The following is a 17,367-nucleotide window of genomic DNA, read 5'->3' as shown; positions in this document are numbered from 1 at the left end:
AAAACAGAACACTGCTCCACCTCCTCATCAGCACAAAGACATCACATTTTAAACTGCTTTTAAAGATTCTCCTCTCTAATGAGCTATTCTACCGTAGTAGGTGCATCTCTCTTTTGTTCAGAGTCTGAGGGTGGCAGAAGAGTTAACAGTATCACATTTGCCTACCTGTACCAAACTGTACAATCTGCTTTAGTGCGTTTTCAAGAGCACAAGTCTGAACACTTTAGAGCCTACAATTTTGCAAACACAAATCTGAACTGAGAGCTACACAGACAAAAAATAAGTTGGCTGAACACACAACACAAACAGTTCTCACAGTAACAAGCAAACAAGGACTCTAATTTGCATTTGATTGTAATCCAAGCCTACAGAGCCCTAAAAATACACATCTACCTGTTTACTAGATAAAGCTTTCCATTAATACAAATAGAAATTGAATAGAAGAAGAAACTGACAGTACAGCACATTCCCCTGAAGAGAACTGCCAATTTAAGCACAATCCAGTATCTGATCAACTCAGCTTGCAAAAGGCAATGAATGCTGGAGCTTTAATTGCATCTGGGAATCCCAGTTTCACATTCTCCAGGTAGTTCTCTGGCATCCAGTCCTGTTAAGAGTCAAATCTACCACCTTGGGCAGAAGCTCTTGTCACGCTGCCACACACAGAGCACTACTGGCACAGAACTACAGACTGGAATGTTTAGATTGTAAGATCCTCTGGGCAGGAATTGAGAGTTCTATGACTTGTACAGCTGCACTTGTACAGACATGTTGGCTGCACTTAATTTATTTCTACAGAAGTTGGTTCAAGATAAATAATAATACTATTACGGTACCATGGTTTTGCAGAGGAGGAGTGTCAGAGAAAGGATGAACAAGGAATGCTAAGGCTGTTTAATTTAACTCCTGCCCCAAGTAAGAGTCTTGAGATGATATACAGGGAGTTGGTGGCTAATATTAAGCCCCAAGATGGCTACCACCTCACCTTATGGGAGGAGCTCTACCAAGGAAAACGTCTATTTCCTCTTTTTGTAAAAATCTGTTCCAAGAGCAGCAAAATCAGAATAAGTATCTAGTCCACTGATGAAGCAAAGAAAAAATGCCGTGGAAATATCCCTTTAAATACAGAAGGACTCATTCACCTGAATCCTCCTTCAGCTGCAGATGGGACCCACTATGTGTATAATGCATGTACAAGTGAAGGGCTGACCTCCCACATTTCAACTAGAGCAGGGTTCTCAAACTTTTTGTATGGGCAACCCCTTTAACACAGCAAGCCTCTAAGTGTAACCCTCCTTATAAATTAATTTTTTTTTTTTTTTTTTTTTAATATTTAACACTTCTAAATGCTGGTGGCAAAGGGGGTTGGGGGTGGAGCTGGGCTGGAGGGGCTGTGGCTGTCAGCCTGAGCCCCACCATGTGTGGAGTTGACAGCTTGCGACCCCCCACGTAATAACCTCAACCCCCGTTTGAGAACCCCTGAACTAGAGGAACAGGAAGTATAACAAAGTGGCCAATATATGACTAGGTATGGATCAGCCTGAGTTGATGCACTCCAGTCCACCACTTGATCACCACCACTGAGAAGCAACAAGCAGATGCCAGAGCCTTGGGGAAAAGCTCCTGCAAGGCAGTTTCCTTTTTCTCCCCCAGCACAGAGATCAACCTCACTCTCCTGATCCTGCAGCTGCCCACAGAGGGGAGCTTGAAACTTGGGGACTTCCAGTCATAAGAGTAGGAGAGTCCTTGCTATGGAGCATCTCAGACTCAGATTCCAAGGTGAGAAGCGACCATTGTCTGAACTCCTGCATAAACACTGGCCCATAGAACTTTCCCAAAATAATTCTAACCAATCTTGATTTAAAAATAATCAGTGACCAAGAACCCATCACGACCCTTGATAAATTGTTCCAATGGTTAATTACTTTCACTATTAAAAGTGTATGCTTTATTTCCAGTCTGAATATGTCTAAGCTTCAATTTTCAGCCACTGGATCGTGTTATTTCTACCTCACCCCAAAACATCATGGAGCAGCAGCAGCTGCAAAGAACTCGATTCTCCTTCCCCTAGCAACAGGAACTGCTGAAAACCCCCTCTCCCCCACCCCCCAAGCAAAGAAATGGAAAAGGAAAAAGGGAAAAACAGTATTTTGAGGAACCTGCTTTGAAGGTCTGGAAAAGTTGCTCTCAACACTCCTGTCAAAGCCTGACTGCTCAAGGAGAGAGAACCTTGCTGAATTTTGTCCAAGCCATCTTCAATCTACAAGAAGAAAGTATTTACTTGTCTTCTGATGTTGCTACAACAAAAGAGCAAATTCTTCTTTTGTTAGACTGTTAAACTCTTATTTTAGAAGGTGCAAAAATAAATAAAAGGGGAGAAAAAAAACAAGTTCTACTTAAAGTGTCAGACAGATCCTCCAAAATTTAAAAACTTTTCTGATAAGATGCAGAAGTCACCTGTTGCCAATACTTGGATTTGGCTCTCTAATCAGCCAGTACACAAAATCAATTGGAAAAAGACAAACATGCCCTTTCCACAAAAGTGACACAAAGAAGTTGCTCCTGAACTAAAATCCATGAAGAATGAAATTCAAGCCACAATTAAAAATCTTAGAAACACAGAAGAACTAGTAGAACAAATCACCAAAATGGATGCAGGCATCTACGAACATGTAGATATTGCCACAAATATGGGGAGGTTGAAACAAAGAATTGGAGCGTAAGTCAAAGGTCTCAGAAAATTCTGAAAGACAGAAATTGTTAGTCTATACTACAAAGTTTTGTCAGTGTAGCTACGTCAGCTAGCAGAGTTGACTAATCACCCCTTTAGCCGACATTAGCTGTGCTGGCATAACACCTGGGGTAGGTGCAACTATGCAGACAGAAGAATGCTTCTGTCAGCAAAGCTAATGTCTTTTGGAGAGGCAGTCTAGCTAGGCCAGCCAAAGAACTCCGCCTGCCAGCGTATGTTGCATCTCTACTAAGGGGCTACATCAGCATACCAGCAAAAGCTCTGTAGTGTAGACAAGTTCTTAGACAAAGAAGTGCCTGTGGGGCTTGAAAAGGGGACCTATAATTTGTGGAGGCTTTGTTCAAAGAGACTATAGGAGAGACTTTTGGTGGAGTGAGGAGAAGAAAAGGCTTCCTTTCCCCTCCTTAAGGATAATTAATGAGAATCAGACACTTGAATAAAGACCTATTTAAATTAAGCAATAAAATTAAGACAATCCCACTTTCCCAGCACCTCATAAAGAAAAGAGCTAGAAATAAAGGTATCTTGTGAGTAGAATCCACTTTCCTAACAAATTTAACATGCTCATCTACTCAAGGATTCTAAGAGAAGGACATTTGCATCAGTGCAGGTGTTTCAGAGAACAGACTGTCTCTTATTTGAGAACCCACTTGAACATGGAACTCAAATTTGCAGAAAGAAATAGCAAAGCACGCACAGCTGATCAAGTTGCTTCTTGGATGGTATTACCTGAATGAGCATTTTTTTTTTTGAGTCTCTCTCTCAGCCAGACTGCTAACTCCACACTCCTAAAACACATCATTGGTCGGAATGGTCAATTCAGCAAACCATTAAAAAAAGTTATGAAGCAAAATTCTCGGTACAACAGATGTATAACTGACATTCTGAGAGTTTTGTTTTGGCAGAGGAGGTCTGTGGATGAGGTGGTAAACAGCTGAACTAATTTATGAGAACAGAGAGAACTGCCAAGTTAATCTCAGGGATGTACTTGAGGCGATGAGAGCAGAAACCCACATTTGGACTAATTTGCAGGGGTTGCTGCTGCTGTTGCAGGATACCTGCTGGCTTAACAGGGATACTGATTTTAAGTGACATTACACTATTAGTTGAATACCAAATAAAGAATATTTAACTTTCACTACATAACCATGACTGCTTTCCTTAAAATTAACAGTTTTCTTCTTCCCTGACCTTTCATGAACAAACCATAAGTTTTTATATAACTGAACATGACAAATGACTAGCCTTAATCATGATTATTATAAAAGTACTTTAAAACTACTCTCTCGGTTTGAAGTAATTTTTCCTAATTTTTTGACCATGCCTCTTGTTCTATACACTGAGCATTTACTTGCATTATGTTTCTCATGCCAATTGAACTTGACTCCCTGCTTCATTTTCACAAAGCATGCCTATGGCACTATAGAGATAGTGAACTTATTTTAAAAGTAAAAGCTTTTATTATGAAGAGATGGTAGCTTCTTAATGATGGCAGAGCTTGTGAAGACCTTATACTTAACTTGACGGGCATTTCAAATGCAGAGGTGCTTTAAGGCTGTGCTGGTGCTAAACAGATGGCAGGGGCTTCACATTTCCTCCATTTCCCTCCTTTTGGTTTACTAATTTTCCCCAAAATCCATAGGGTTCTGGCCACTAATGCCTAGAACATTCCCTGGAATTCTGGAATTAGTCAGATGAAACAATCAAAAAATACCACATTACAAAACAGACAGAATGGGGGTAACCCCTGCTGTGGGAGATGGGGGAATGGGAGAGAGTCCCAGCCACAGAGGGGAATAGAAGTGCACCAGAGCAGCTGGTATGGGGGGAGAATGAGGGAACCTGGTATAGGAGGAGGCGGAACAAGGGGTGCACAGAACCCCTGGCAGAGAAAGATTAGGGGAAGCTGCAGGGAGTCTCTAAAATAGATGGTGATGGAAAGGACAGTGAGCTTGTGCGGTGGAATGGAGCGATACAATGAATAAGCTCAGTTTACATAAATGTGCCACCCGCTAGTTAAGGTTGAAGCTAATTTTCCATTGCAATCTCAGTTCTGATCCTCTTTTCCTCTAACTTTCCAAAATTAACTTGTGTGCCTGTAAAATCACAGCCTTATCCTATTCCAGGGCAGAATTTTGACAAAGTTTGCATTGTATCAGACATAGCCAGCTAGCCAGTTCTGTCGCATCATGGAATGATGCATTCTGGGACACGTCTACAAGATAATCTTGTTGCAGCACTGAACAGGTATAAATTAGTCAGGTAAGTGGAATTTAACTTTATATACAAACCACTTTACAACCATTAATTAGTTAAGTCTCAATCTTCATGGAGTATTTCCCTCATCTGTTAAAATGGGGCTATGGAGGTACAAAAAGTTAAATGACTTGCCAAAGGTCAAAAAAGGAAGTAACGCTTTAGAACTGGAGCTAGAACTCTAAAGCTCCTAGACTTGTTTGGTCAATCCACTAGACTACATTGTCTTAGACTGGTTTAAAAAAAGTCTCTCTTTTTAAGGTTATGTATGACCTAAGGGATTTAAAATATGAAAAATTTTAAGACACAGAAAGCAGCCCACTGTTTATGCAATAATTGTAGGCTACCTCAGTACAGCAGCAGGTTTCCTCGGTAGTTATATAACAAAATAATGTCTAGCTGGCCAGCAAGACTGGACAGGGACCAAAATAGCCAGGACTTAACATTTACTTGCCAGGGGCAATCAGGCAGCATCCCCTGGCAAATGTGGGGCTTAAGTCACAGCCAATTTCTGCAGAGTAAGTTTTTTACTTAAAAGGAGGAAGTGATAGCACATATGGTTGCAGAAACAATTGGAAGGTTATTTTATAGCATGCACAAATACACACACAGATCCCTGCTCTGCAAAGCTTAGGAAAAAGGCTCAAACAGCGTCCATTTTGATTTCTACAAGCTGTGGTATGTTATCCTATGCACTCCTGTTTTATGTAGGCATTCTTTGTTTACTTGCATGCTGATGCTGCTTGCACTGTATACTTCCTACTTCTCTATGTCCTGTTGGCGCCTAGTAGCAGCAGCACAGAACTTAGTTCTCTGCTCCAAAAATGAATGCCCTAGCTACACTATCAGCTAAGTCAGCACTGCTGTGAGTGATGCAGTGGTGTCGATTTAGCAGGTCTGGTGAAGACATGCCTCTCCGAGAGGCAGAAGCTATGTTGGCGGAAGAGCGGCTCCCGTCGACATAGTGCAACGTAGACACCGCTGTAAGTTGACCTAAGTTACATCAACTTCAGTTATGTAACTTATGTACCTGAACTAACGTAACTTAGATCAACTTACAGCATTAGTGTAGACCAGCCTAAAGTGAGGGAGTGCTTTACGTCACTTTGAAGCAAACAAGGACTGGCACCAATGTATTTTTGGACAACCTTCCTCCAGTCCTCTGACTGAAAGGATGGGCTGATGTGAGGTATTTAAAGCAGGTGATGGAAGAGAAAACAGGTTTTCCGGGAGGAAGTCCCCCCACCTTTGCTGTTTTGTTCTTAAAACAACCCAAAATACACTTACCAGACAACACTGTTCCTTTAGCACAACAGTGCTAAAGGATCCAAGGTACATCCCCCTCTACACTCCTGCCCACATAAGCAGAGGACCAGGAATCACACTTTGGTATATCACAGGGCAGTGCCCAGTAGAGCAGCCCAAACTGTCATTTTTGGTCAGTCAAATGTCATAATTTGATGCTTGAAGAGATGTTCTAGTACTATGGTGTTTCATGCATAATAAATGCTAAAAAAAATGTATTTTCTAAGACAAATGCACTAAGATCCTGGGTTGGATCCAACCTGAGTTAAAACTGCACTTGTCAGGATCATGAATGATCTTGCACGGATTTTAGTTTGGGTTCAGTTGACTGTTTCTATCATGCTGGACCCAAGTTACTTTTAATATAATTGACTTTGACTCCTATTTCAGCAATCATCTGACTTTGCTGGTGTAACTGGAAAGAAGACAGAAATCAATTAGTTCCGATGGACAATTTTGTGTCACTGATGTGGGATTAACATTCAAGGACTGAAAGCCTATGGTACAATAATTATTTTCAAGTTACGTGATATGCTCTACCCATTTGTCTGTCCTGTGACCACCTCACAACACCACCACAACAGCTTTATTTTTTAGTTGTTTAAAAGAGCTCTTGGTAGAGCTGTTTTATCACTTGCAGTTCAGAATGCAGCAGTACTGCTCACTGATGAGTTACCAATGAAATAGCAAAATTACTTTAAATTGGTACCGCTAGTTTTTAAAGCCATTAACAGAATTAGGTCTAGCTACGTTAGCATTTGCTCTATGAGACTTTGAAGAGTATTTCTGAACTGACTGCATGAATTCAGTTTCTCCCACTGGCTATGAAGGGTACTACAATGTGGAAGCTGTTCTGCACCTTGAAATTCCCATAATTCCTGCCCATTTAAAAAAAAAATTAAAACACATTTGAGAAAAATGGCTTTAAGAATGACCATTCTTGGCCCTATTTCCTTCAATTTCAATCCAACTAAACCTCAGTTAAGTGACCTATTTTCATTAGGATGTACGTTAACAGGGGAATATATTTACTTATGTCTGTTTCCATTATGTGGTACAGCATCTCTCCACTACTTTTCCCAAGGCCTTTTTTTGGGTGGGAATAGATGTGACACAAAGGTGAGTACTACATAAATGAAATAATACACAAAGTAGGAATATAAGGAAAATCTTAAAGTTAATAGTTATAAACAGGCTTTACCATGCCTTATCATGACCCTCATAATAAGTATCCTGCCTCCAGCAGCAGCAAATATTTGATGATTCAGAAAAAAGGAAAACAAAGCTGTAATACATCTAGTCAAATGCATAATTCTGCATGCATGTGAAGGGGAGAATTCCCTTCTGACACCTGGGATGATTAGTTTATACCCTGAAGCATGAAACCTGAAAAACTGTAGCTATGAATGCTAAGAGAAGTAAATGATCATAAGACTACTCCACCTCTTAAAAATACAGTTATGATATTTATCCAACCTCCAGAAGCAGAGATTTCCCCAGGCTGGGTAGCCACTGTGGGCAGTACTATTTTTGTTTGTTTTAGATGTATTTAGCTATTAATTTAATGGCGAGTCCACTTGTTCGCCTATTAAGTGACAGTTCTACTCTGAAAAATGACATTGTAGAGTTCCACGTTTATGGTGCCTTACTGATCTCAGATTACATGTGCTCAGCTTACAAGTAGACATCTTGAAGTCAGGCAGAAAGTCATGAAATACTGCTTTCACCTGAGAGAGGAGGCAAGGGTCATGGGGAATGTACTGAAAAGATCAGAGTTCTTCCTGGAGAGATGCACACAAATGTCAGTGATGTAGAACCCTCTCCCATCAGATCCCTCACTTCCAAAGTTGCATGATCAACTCTCTTTCTGGACTTATTCTTCATTTACACGGAATCAACAGGAGAACTGATGAGACATCATGGGCTCAAATGCCAACAATACACAAGTGACATCTATCCATTCATATGACTCCATTATTATCACATCATTATCCCAATGCTTGGCTGAGATCATCTTATGAATGAAGAATAGCTGGTTGAACTTAAACTCAAGCAAAACTGAGGTCATGTTGGTTTGGTTGGCACAGGAAAACAATTTTGAGATGTTTGCAGCCATGGGGCATCCTCCTCTGGCTGAAAATGTACATCCACAACTGGTCACGTCCGTTTGCAGTTTAGGAGTGCTCCGGTACCCCTCACTCATGCTAAGCACTAATAGAGCCACATCCACAAGCAACATGTTCTATCATGTACAGCTAGCTAGAAGACCACATCCCATCCTGGTGAATCAGGATCTTTCCTTGGTAATACACACCTTTGTCACCTCCCAAAGGGAGTACAGCGTTGAAGTTTACTTGGGCATGAAATAGTCAGTTCTCAGTAAACTACAACAAGTGCAGAATGAAGCAGCAGCAAGCCTCCTCAGCAAAACCAGGCTATAATAAAGACATCAAACCTGTTCTGGGTTCACTACACCATCTCCTCATAAAATATCACATCTAATTCAAAAGTTCAGGTCTTTTCTTCAAGGTACTCAAAGACATGGGACTCAGGGTGTCTAAGAGATTGCCTAAAGTTTGAGGAGGAGAACTGTGGTTGAGAACTCCACACCTATGGTACTGTGGAACTTTCTACGGCAAGGATAAAGCTTGTGTGCAAGAGACAGAGCTTTCCCAGAAGCTGGTCCACGATAGCTGAATGAACCCCTACAGGATCAAAAAACTACCTCAAATCTCACTACTTACCATGTAAGTTCAAGGTATACTTCTTTGAGCTTGTCTTTGCAATGCAATGACAGCACCCCATACATTAAAAAAAGTCCTCATGCAGTTTTCTGCCAGAGAGAGGAACGAAAGAACTAGCCATGATAGATGCCAGCAATGTCATTTAATGCACTACTGGAAGCCCTTTCAATAACACAGTGATGAGGACAATGTAAGAACTTGAACAGAATATTTTTACCCCTAACCGTCAGCCTCACAAACTTACTGTAGGCTTAAACTCAAGCTGGGTTTGGGGGGTTTTTTGCCCAACATCAACAGGAAAGAAGGCCTGTAGGTCAAACTATGTTATATTTTTGCAGCGCCATTAATTGCTATAGGATTATCACAGGGACAAAGCAAAATGCAGCACAATGGCAGCCTAATACCTGGAACTTGGTTAATATTTCTGTTACATTATGATGTATGGGAAGGAAAGAACCCATTTCACTCTTCCATAGCGTTTGACAACTAAACAATGAATAATGCAAACTTATTGTTTTCACTAAAGAAAGCAGTACAATTCTAAATATACGCTAGATTTGCTGAGTAAGAAGAATCTGCTTTTATACAGTCCTTTTGAAAGTAAAAGCCAAATGTTAAGTATCTGTGAGCAATTGCTTACAAGAAAAATCCCAACTTGAGGCTGATTCTGCAACAGGATCTGCATGCATGGACCTCAGACCAGCATAGCCCAAAGCTCTGTGTGGTCACAAGAATCTATTAGTGTGAACCCAATTGCTGAATTTAGACCATACGGTTTAGTTTATTTTTAGAATGCATTTTTGAATACTTTAGCAGGTGCATATGTAATGATGACAGGATCAAACCTGGGACCTCTGAAGTTTAGTGTATGAGTTTCTACTGCGGGAGCTAAAACCACTTGGCTTTTAGCTAAGGCCTTAGCAGACTCATTAATCTCTACGTCAGTCGTTCTCATCCCATGGCCAACTTGCAGCCCAATTAGCACATTGCTGCAGCCCATGCAACATTCTCAGTCATAAAACAGAAAGAGCTGCATAGGCGGCCCACCATGGTAAATAGGTTGAGAACCAATACTTTAGGTGGTCTAAGTGCCACACAAGGGGGACAGAGCATCACACCTAGCAGTCATGTGTCACACATGGGGAAAGAGTATTTTATCTGGTATACCGACAAGACATCCTGCCATAAGAATGGACTGATATTAGCATCAGTTGATCAAGCAGAAAAAAGGGGCATTTCTATAGTGCTTACTCTTTACAAGGTTCTTTGTTACAGGCTACTATTCTGGTTGTGTCCTATATCCATGCTCCACCTTTAACACAGCCCAATTTTAAACACTTCACCTCTCCATCCCAAGAAGAGCCATTTTGACAGTGGACTGTATCAATACTCACCCTTTGAAACACAAGCATGCCAGTGGCAGTTAATTCCCTTGCAGGCAGGTACATGCACATCCCCATACAGGTACATTATCCTCCACTTTGCCTGAATCCATTCACAGCAACCCAGGACCTAGTACCCCACTCGCTCTTGGGGTACTCATACAGGGCAAACCATACATCCACCCCTTGCATTTGTGTTTCACACTGCCCAATGTTGCTCTCACTTACCATGGTGATTTCGGAGGCGTTTCAGGTGATTTGGTTCTTAGGTATGGCTGTCTCACTCAGTTCATGTCATGGTCAGAGGCAGTTTTATCAGGTCTTCCCCATCCATTCAACTAAAAATAACCTACCCCCTAGTACTCCCTAAAAATAACACTAAAACCCACACTTCCTCTCTTGTCCCACACACAGCCTCAGCAACCCATCAGCCCGAGAGAGCCAGTTACAGAATCATTAAAAGTTCTCCCCTCCACAGGAATACAGCAATTATTAAAATTAAAACAGGGAGACACCTAAAAGCCTAGTCTTCTTTTTTCTTTGGGAAAGGAGAACAAGTCAGAGGCCAATGCCCCTGTCTTGGGGTGGGGACCTGCCTATTCTTGTTGGTGCAGGGGGAAGTCCTATGTCCCAAGGCCCACCCTGAGGTTGGTTTTTTTCTGTAGAGAGGGGGGCAGTCAGTGATGTAAGGAGACCTGTGCCCTTACTAGGGTTGTGCGCGTGTGTGGGGAAGGAATACAGTTCTTATAGCCCTTTCTGTGGTTGAAGGACCCTGTCAAGGAAGGGGGGGGGGGGGTGCAATAAGAAGGTGGGAGTGTGTTCCTCCTCCTGGGGGGAAAGGCCAGTGTCCCTCCCTGGATGAGAGATCTGTAACCTGGAGGGAAAGGCCTGTTCCCCTCAGTGGCAGGGAGGTCTGTTTTGGGGGAGGCCTATTACCCCCCCCCCCCAGTAAAGACTGTATCGGAAGAGGGAAAGGCCTCGGTCCCTTCCTGGCGGGGGAGAGGAGCTGTATCAGGGGGCGGGGATTAATTGCTCCCTCAATGGCGGTTGGTGGGGGGGCTGTATCCTGGGGGGAGAGCCTGTGTCCCTTTCTGGAGGGGGCTGTATCCGGGGCCGGGGAGGGAAAGGTTCGTGTCCCTCCCTGGCGTGGGGAGGGGCTGTTCCCCTCAGTGGCGATTGTAGGCTGTAAGGGGAGGAGGCCCGTGTCCCTCCCTGGCTGAAGGGTTTGTAACCTGCGAGAGAGGCCTGGCCCCTTGAGTTGCGGCTGGGGGGCTGTATCGGGCTTGGGGAGGCCTGTGTCCCTCCCTGGCCGGGGTGAGGGGCTGTATCCCGGTGCCGGTGGCCCTCGCCTCTCTGCCCGACCGATGCGCTCTGCTGTCCCCGCACGAAGCCCCCCTCGCTGCCCCTGGCCCCGCAGTCACCGCCGCTCCCGCACCAGGCGCATCCTTCCTCCTCGCTTCCTCTCCGCCTCTGGGGGCACGGCGGCCTCCGCCCCTCCCCGCCGGAAGCGACCTATGGACTCACAACGAGGCTGGCCGGGTTGCCGGCGGCCTGACCAATCCGAAATCGACAGGGGCGGAAGCGGGGCCGCCGGTCGGGGCGTGACGCAGTGCGCACGAGTGCGGGCGGTGTGCCTCGGCCGCCATGTTGGTAAAGGACAGTGAGGTGATTACCTGGCACTGTGCATGGGCGGGCTGCGTGGGAGGCCAGTTCCCCGAGCTGCGCGTGACGTGGGCTCAGTCCCTCCTTTCCCATCACCACCCCTCCCCCCCTTCCTTTTCTGGGCTAAAGGGGGCTGCCACCTCACCTTTGCTTGGGGTGGTCACTTCCCATCCCCAAGTGAAGGGGCAGCCCCCCCCCCCGAGTGGGGTGCTTCCATAGGGGCTGTTCTGCTGGCTACAGCTGGCTAGAGTGACCTGTGCCCAAATATTTCACTGTGCAGAATTAGTCAGTGGAACTCACTGCCACAAGATATAATTGAGGCCAAGAGCTTAGCAGGACTCCAGGAAGGGCTGTATATTTACACTGATAATGAGACCACCCACAGTAACATGAGAGGATTTAACAAAACAGAAGGGATATAAACCCTCCTGCTGCAGGGCATGACTGATGGAGCTCTCCTTGTCACAATTCAGAGCAACTGCACCTGTATTCCCCCTTTGTGGCCTAGCAAGGGAACCCACTCTGGACTCCTGGCTCCTCTGCTGTTACTTCTCTAAGGGGAGAGCCATGTTTCTCTCTCTCCAGAACAGGTTTTTTCCAGGCTGCACAGTTCCCTGTCTACACTATTACTCCCAGCAAGCCAGAGGGCCTAAGCAGGCCAGCGCCCACGTTTTTCTCCCTCTCTTCATAACTGACCACAGTTACAAATTATCACACAGCTCTAAGTAAGCACATTTATTCTTAATGTGAAAGCACTACAGAGAAAACATTAAAAATAATAAGAGAACCTACATACATGCTAATAAGTTTACCAGAGACCACTCCAACTCCAGCAGGGTCTCTGGTAGGAGTCAGTCCTCCAGGCTCATACAAGCTCATAACACCTTCAGTTCAGGACAAGCACATCCATGCACAGGTTAGTTTTTCCATCTTACAGACCTGAGCCTTTGATCTTCAGATTCCGGGAACAGGTAATCAGAAGACAACAGTCCGTTCTTTAGGGCATAGCTTCAAATGGCTGGATTTTTGCATAACTGGGGTGAGGAGAACTGTGGAATTTCCATTCACCTCCTCCTAGCTAGTTCCCAGGAAATCCAACTTTCACAAATTGGCCCAAAAAATTATTCTTGTCTGCCGTATTGTTCAATATAGGACCATCCTGGCCCACAATAATATGTAACTTTTGCATTTACTATAATGGACTCCAAAGATAATAAGAAAAGGAGTACTTGTGGCACCTTAGAGACTTACCAATTTATTTGAGCATAAGCTTTCGTGAGCTACAGCTTATGCTCAAATAAATTGGTTAGTCTCTAAGGTGCCACAAGTACTCCTTTTCTTTTTGCGAATACAGACTAACACGGCTGCTACTCTGAAAGATAATAAGGTTTTTCAAAGATATTGCAGGAAATTGCTACCGCTGTCACACCACTTATGGCTGGTTATTCCACAATTGTCTGCTATGGGTTTTCTTGCACCTTCCTCTGAATCATCTGGTTTTGGCCACTGGTCAGCCAGAGTACTGGATTACCTAGATCACTGTCTTGATGCAGTATGGCATTTCCTGTGGCTACTACTATGAGTTCAGTTTGCAGAATTTGGCCAGTTTTTGTAACTTATGCCTGGGCCACCACATGTTTAAGCCATGTTACCAGGAAGTGCATCTCAAACTGGTTCAAAAACATGATTGAGTCCATGGTGTGGAAGGAGTCTTTGGGCCTTTAAGTGGCAGCAGAAAAAGCACAGAAACCAGATTTTGTCACAATATTCAACCATGGTACAACAAAGAGACTTGCCCCAATTACAGCCATGCTCTGATTAAGGCATGGCTGAGCTGCTTGTAAAAGAAATCCTTTAGAAGTATTCCTCATTTGCCAAAGAATTAATCTGTGTATTGCATGGCAGAATATTAAAGGAGGGTGAACTGAGCTGTGAACCACGTTTACAAGAGTATTTAATGGTCTGAATCGCCTCAAGCTGCCATTTATTTCAATGATCATTAAATCAAGATATTATAGCAGCATTTTCAGAAGATAGGTTACCATGGTGACCATTGAAGGACTAATCTTATTATCACAGTTTGTTATTCCAATGAGTTGTTTGTTTACAAACGCTCCAGGTTGTATATTTCAGTCCACAGAAAACACTTCTTCCCAGTACAAATCTGTTTCAGCACTCAGCTTCCAATTGCATGTCAGTCTGGGGAGCCATGGAAACCCCATTATTTTGGCATTGGGTTTGCCAAGGGTTTTGATTTTAGTGCCATGAAACAAGATAAAATTCAGCCCACTTGCACAGAATGTAAATGATTCAGTGTGTTAAAAGCAGAAAGAAGGTCAGGGAGACCCAGCAGATGAGACCAACACCAGCTGGTCATTAAAAATGACCTGCAAAGGAGAAAAAAAGAATGTATCCATTTTTATGGTGCATGAAGAAAGCCTGAAAGGTTTGTGGATTTTCTTCTTTTTTTCCCTTCAACAACACCAATTTCAAGTCAGATCTTCCCTAATTTTGCTGGAGAGGCTCAGAGAAGTGGACCGAGAGCTCTCTTAGCCTTCAATCGAAGAAGTGAGGTATTGACTCTTTAGAGAGAGATTTTCTCCTTAGTGTTCCTTAGTTATTTGTGCTAAATGGGCATGAACAAAAACAATTGTGAAAGTCTGAATAAAAATCACTTCCCCTTCATTCTTCTTCCTTGGGATCTGTGATGTCATTTCAACAGTCATCCACAGAGTCGTGTAGGGTTAAAATACACTCCAGTTTCCCCTGTAAAATACAAATTTAGAAAAAAAATCTTTTCAGTCCTTCATACATCATGAAGTTAAAAAACAAGTGCAGAACCCCCTTTTTTTTTTTTTGCTTTGCCTTTTACCTTTGACATCCAAACATTTGGGACAGCAGCATTCTTCTCTGAGGCAAAGGGCAGGGATGGTAAGAATGGTTTTACTCAGTGATGAACTGCCAAAAGCTGAAGAACCGGTTCCTTCACTCGCTCTGGGCCTTTGGCAGCACTTCGGTGGTAGGTCCTTCAGTCGCTCCAGGTCTTCAGCAGAACTGAAGGACCCGCTGCCGACGTGCCGCCGAAGACCCGGAGCGCCACCGGTAAGTAAAAATTAAAAAGGGATTCTCAGGGGAGCCTCCCCAGCCGAGAGCTCAGGCGGGCCGGACAGGACGGTTCTGCGGGTTGGATGTGGCCCACAGGTCAGAGTCTGCCCACCCCTTTAACAACCGGTTCTCAACCAGCTTCAAAATTTAACAACCGGTTCGCGGAAACCGGTGCGAACCGGCTCCAGCTCAGCACTGGTTTTACTGTCAAAACATGTCTGCCCCTCGTTGCCATATGCATTATTAAGGGCCAGATAAATGACCTACTGAAGATAACTGACTTTTTTTAGTTTTGCCCAGGCCCATACATTGTCTACACTGTAAATATGTTAGTGTAGGACTGTAGCAACAGAGGCTAGTCAACCATGTCTGCTCACCCCTGCAACAGAACCAAGGGACCTGCTCAGGGCCAAGGTCATGACTTATGGCAGCTGCCACACGCAGAAGAGCTACACCAGCTTCCCCCAGCCAAGCCCCCAGCTCCACTAGAAAGCTGAAGTAGCAACAAGGCAGCTGAGGGGAGGAGGTCAACAAGAACACACCTGAGCCTCTGGGTTTTTCCTGCAGTCCTCCGGATGTCACAGCACCCGTCTTTCAGCATCAGTCCTAACACACTGCTAGCTCACTAATGCCACCTCTCTGTAACAGTTTTTAATACCTTCAGTTGTCTTTCCCCAACCTCCATTCTTCTGATCCTTACAGTGCCCCCCCCCCCCCCACTCTTCATCTCTCTGTCTCTCCTGCCCTCCATCCTCTCACTCCAATTCCCTCATCATCCCTGGTTTGATTACCTTGGTGTATAAAGAACCCCAATAAAATACTTAAAATATACACTAAATACATTTTTCAAGAGGCTGTATGTGTGGATACCTATCTTGAGCACCCCTATTAACTTCAGACCGTTTGCATAGGAGCCAATTTAACTTCCAGGACTTCCCTCAGCAGATTAGGGTGTAGGTAGCCATCATGGATCCTTCTTTGAGGCCTGTGCTGCTCCAATAGCTCCCCTGTTCAGGCAGGGGAACTGCCCCAGTTCCACAACTAGGGGATTCCTCTGAGCCACAGAGAAAAGGTCAGGATTTGGCATTAAAGCCCAGATTCACAAAGGTATTTAAGGTCCTAACTTGCATGCAAATTAGGAGCCTAAATATGTTCAAGGATGCAGGCAGAAGAGCTTTTACTAATGCTGGCAAGATAGAAATCCTGCTGCCCCAGTTTAGAAACAAACATCTCCTCCAAAGCAGGAAGACCTCCCTGTTCTATTTCACAACACATACTTGAAGGAAATTAAAGGCCTACTGCTTAGCCCCATTGTTGCACAGGTGTAGGTGACAACACAGGTTACAAGGCAGTGGAGAATCAGGGTGGAATGACCTATGGGAAAACCTTTTCCTAGCACCTGCCAGAATCCCTTCAGTTATAACCAGTAGACTCACTGGATTATCAGCACAATACTCATTCGCCCCTCTGCTGAAACTGGCCCTGTGAGGCCTTGTCTTTGCAGTGATTTTGAAGAGAAAATGACGACACAATTGTATTGCAAGAACTGTCTGTTTTTAAAGTTCACCAGGTGAGCAAATGCAGAGCTAACTACAGGCAAGACTCAAACCCTGCAATCCTGTTACATGGCATTGCTTTCTGTGCTGATGATGGGTTTTATTTTTAAAATCATTTCCAGCGTAAGTGCTGACTCTATGGGTGCTCTGGGGTTGGAGCACCCATGGAAAAAAATAGTGCGTGCTGAGCACCCACCAACCACCTACCAATCAGCTGTTCGGTGGGCCCTGCTGATCAGCTGTTCTGTGATGGGCAAAAGACGCTGGAAGGAGGGGGCAGAACCAGGGCAGGAAGAGGTGACGTGAGGGTGGGGCCTTGGGGGAAGGGACAGAATGGGGGTGGGGCCTCGGGACAGAGTGAGGGTGGAGCACCCACCCGGAAAGAAAAAAGTTGGCACCTGTGATTTCCATTCTTTCTTCCTATTGCTCTCTCTCTCGATCTAGCTGGTGCTTCTGGGTAGGTTAGAGACTTGTGAGTTTTGGCAAGGGAAAAGCTCTGGCACTGGAATAGCAGAAGTAGCTGCTGAGCAGGCTTCAGGGGCCTCAACAGGGCTGGGTGGAGACCAGGGTGACCAGCTAGCAAATGCGAAAAATTGGGCTGGGAG

At 44.2% G+C, this 17,367-nt stretch overlaps 1 protein-coding gene across 4 annotated transcripts in view; it reads right to left on the bottom strand.

Annotated features, from left to right (window-relative positions):
* Positions 1–12,037, bottom strand: part of XPO6 (exportin 6) — a 113,460-nt gene extending 101,423 nt beyond the window's left edge. Inside the window, exons 1-2 of one of the 4 annotated variants that reach the window (XM_043523604.1) lie at positions 10,668–11,914; positions 2,160–2,260 (exon numbers count right to left, since the gene is read on the bottom strand). Coding sequence is in view for 3 of the 4 variants with exons in the window: in XM_027834013.3 (XP_027689814.2) it covers positions 10,668–10,670 (3 nt within the window). In the remaining variant the exon portion in view is untranslated. Of the gene's footprint in view, positions 1–2,159; positions 2,261–10,667 lie in introns of all 4 variants that reach the window. The other 3 variants (XM_027834013.3, XM_037909962.2, XM_043523605.1) reach the window with 3 other exon arrangements.
* Positions 12,038–17,367: the final 5,330 nt, after the last annotated feature.

Source organism: Chelonia mydas, chromosome 10 (genome assembly GCF_015237465.2).
Source record: "Chelonia mydas isolate rCheMyd1 chromosome 10, rCheMyd1.pri.v2, whole genome shotgun sequence".
In the NCBI taxonomy this organism is placed as follows: Eukaryota; Metazoa; Chordata; order Testudines; family Cheloniidae; genus Chelonia; species Chelonia mydas.
Note: the sequence above shows the minus strand (reverse complement) of the source record. Positions and strands in the feature narration are given on the sequence as shown.